The sequence below is a fragment of the Berghia stephanieae genome, chromosome 9 (genome assembly GCF_034508935.2).
Source record: "Berghia stephanieae isolate SIO BIC M18660-M18661 chromosome 9, UCSD_Bste_1.3, whole genome shotgun sequence".
Classification (NCBI taxonomy): Eukaryota; Metazoa; Mollusca; class Gastropoda; order Nudibranchia; family Aeolidiidae; genus Berghia; species Berghia stephanieae.
This window is the reverse complement of record NC_088368.1, coordinates 5,051,149-5,053,648: the sequence shown is the minus strand read 5'-3', so window position 1 is coordinate 5,053,648 and position 2,500 is coordinate 5,051,149. Positions and strand designations below refer to the sequence as shown.

At 35.6% G+C, this 2,500-nt stretch overlaps 1 protein-coding gene across 10 annotated transcripts in view; it reads left to right on the top strand.

Annotated features, from left to right (window-relative positions):
• LOC144979548 (sodium/myo-inositol cotransporter 2-like) overlaps nt 1-2,500 on the top strand; it is an 89,885-nt gene that overhangs the window by 60,101 nt on the left and 27,284 nt on the right. For all 10 annotated transcript variants that reach the window (XM_078926267.1, XM_078926268.1, XM_078926270.1 and 7 more), the window contains 2 exons: nt 1,048-1,119; nt 2,153-2,257. In XM_078926267.1, coding sequence (XP_078782393.1) covers nt 1,048-1,119; nt 2,153-2,257 — 177 coding nt within the window. The remainder of the gene's footprint in view (nt 1-1,047; nt 1,120-2,152; nt 2,258-2,500) is intronic.

Here is a 2,500-nt window from a genome sequence, read left to right as displayed (position 1 = left end):
TATGTTTATCTATTTGTTTATCTATTTGTTTATTTGTTTAATTATTTATTATTTATTCATCTATCCATTCACACCTTAATCGATTTGTTTACTTATATCATTTAACTTCAAGTATAATTGTATTACAATGAAGTATTATCATTATCTTAGTTTCCTATTCTGTCGTTTTATTAAAGAACACGGTATGTGCTTTTTGGTTAACATTGCATATAGCCTACTGTGTTTTTTAAAAGCAAAGGCAGTATTATTATTATATTTTATCTTACTATTTTCTTCATTTTTAAATATTAGATTATTTTTTTTATGTTATCGTTTTTTTTAAAAAAAAAACAACGAAAAAAAAAAACAAAAAAAACACATGCTTATCATTTTAGTTGTATAGCTTCAAACCAACGCGCACTTATTTGCAGGTCTGATAACCCAATTCCTTATGGGCTCATTGTTGTAATGGATATCTTTAAAAGAATGACGCAAAATATTATCCATAACAAGAATGTTAAACGAGGTCCATAAGTGGGTTCGGATGTCAGACCTGCATATATGTGCACGTCGCTTCATTCTGAATCTAGTATATTATGTAGATACTAACCTTGAAAATAATATAAAGTTTCCAGTTATAGAAAAAAAAATATATCGAAATTATTATTTTAAATAGAGAGATAAATAAATATGAATAAATAGATACATAAATAAATGTTTCGTATTAATTGTATAGCAGAATGTGTATAGAAGATTAATGATAATGTATATGTTAATTTAATGACTATATCTACTGCTGTATTATGAAAAAACACCTATTTAAAAAATTGGCCAGAAAACTCGTCCTTCGAATATCGGTCGATTGAAATGACCCTCATCTTGGCAAAAAAGTCTCAAACATGGGAATTCGCGAAGTCCCAGGTTTGAGAGTGTTTGCCAAGATGAGGGTCATTTCAATCGATCGATATTTGAAGGACGAGTTTTCTGGCCAATTTTATAAATACGTGTTTTTCCAGAATACGGCAGTGCCTAACGTTTACATATTATTATGTATTTAATTTCCCGCAGAGTCTCTGTAAACCAAATCATGGAACTATTAAGAACTATTTCTTAGCTGGGCGGAACATGAAATGGCTACCGGTGAGGAATACTCTCTCTCTCTCTCTCTCTCTCTCTCTCTCTCTCTCTCTCTCTCTCTCTCTCTCTTTCTCTCTCTCACTCTTTCTCCATGTCTGTTTCTCTCTATTTCTCTCTCTCGTTCTCTCTCTCTCTCTCCCTCTCTCTCTCTCTCTCTCTCTCTCTCTCTCTCTCTCTCTCTCTCTCTCTCTCTCTCTCTTCCCTCTACCTCTTTCTCTCTCTCTCTCTCTTTCTCTCTCTCTCCCCTCTCCCTCCCTCTCTCTCTCTCTTCTTATATATATGTATATATATATATATATATATATATATATATATATATATATATATATATATATATATATATAAATGAAAAAGTAGAGAAGTACCATAAGGCAATATTATAATATAATGTAGTTCTTCAATGTCAAATGGGACAATGGGTTGAAGATTAAATCGGTCTCCATATTGTTAAATGGACAAAAGCAAGTACTTGCTATCCGTTGGATAGGACACTTAGTCTACCGCAAAGTATTTTCCGTGAGATCTAATAGACCAAGTTACCCAAATACTGTTTGGTGGACTAAAGAGGGGCTCGGGGGGGGGGGGGGGGGCTCGGGGTTCGGGTTTGGTAAAAAAAAAATGGACTTCACCAAGGATAGTGCAGCTATGTTGTCTTGTGGTATGACACTCGCTTTCGGATCGGAAGGTCCTGGGTTCGAGCCTTGCTCGGCGCAAAGTTCAGTCCTTGGAAAAGGCTCTTCACTCACATTCTCTCACCATACTCAGGTGAAAATGAGTACTTGGCTGTTAACAACGTTGCCTCTGTCGGAAAAAAATAATTGTAATAATATTGCGTAACATGCGTCATGTCTCGTTCTACATGTCACGTGTTGCTGTTGGTCAAGGAGTTTTTGTAAAGCGCTTTGAGCACGTTTAGTGGATATTGCGCTGTATAAAAGCTCAAGGTTCTATTTTTTTAATTGACAGAATATATCTATGAGTGACGGCTCTATCCACTTTTCTTTACATCTATTCATGTAACCTATCTAACTTGCAGGTCGGTGCCTCGTTATTCAGCTCTAACATCGGCAGCGAACATTTCATTGGGTTGGCAGGCACAGGGGCTGCAGCAGGAATAGCAATGGTACTTTATGAATTCTCGGTAAGTTGAAGAACTGTATTCAATAGTCTGATGTCACGTCGCCCAGCAACGGCGAGCAGCGTGGTTCTAAACAAAGAAAATTGGTACTTTTTATTCTTCATGCTGGCTAGAACTTTTTCACATGTCATGTGATCAGAATGCATTAAAGTCAAAACATGATCAGATTTATAATACTTTTCTCCTCTGGATACAATTTTACGCTCGTCGGAGAAATATTTAATAAGGGCGTCCACCATTGTTCCG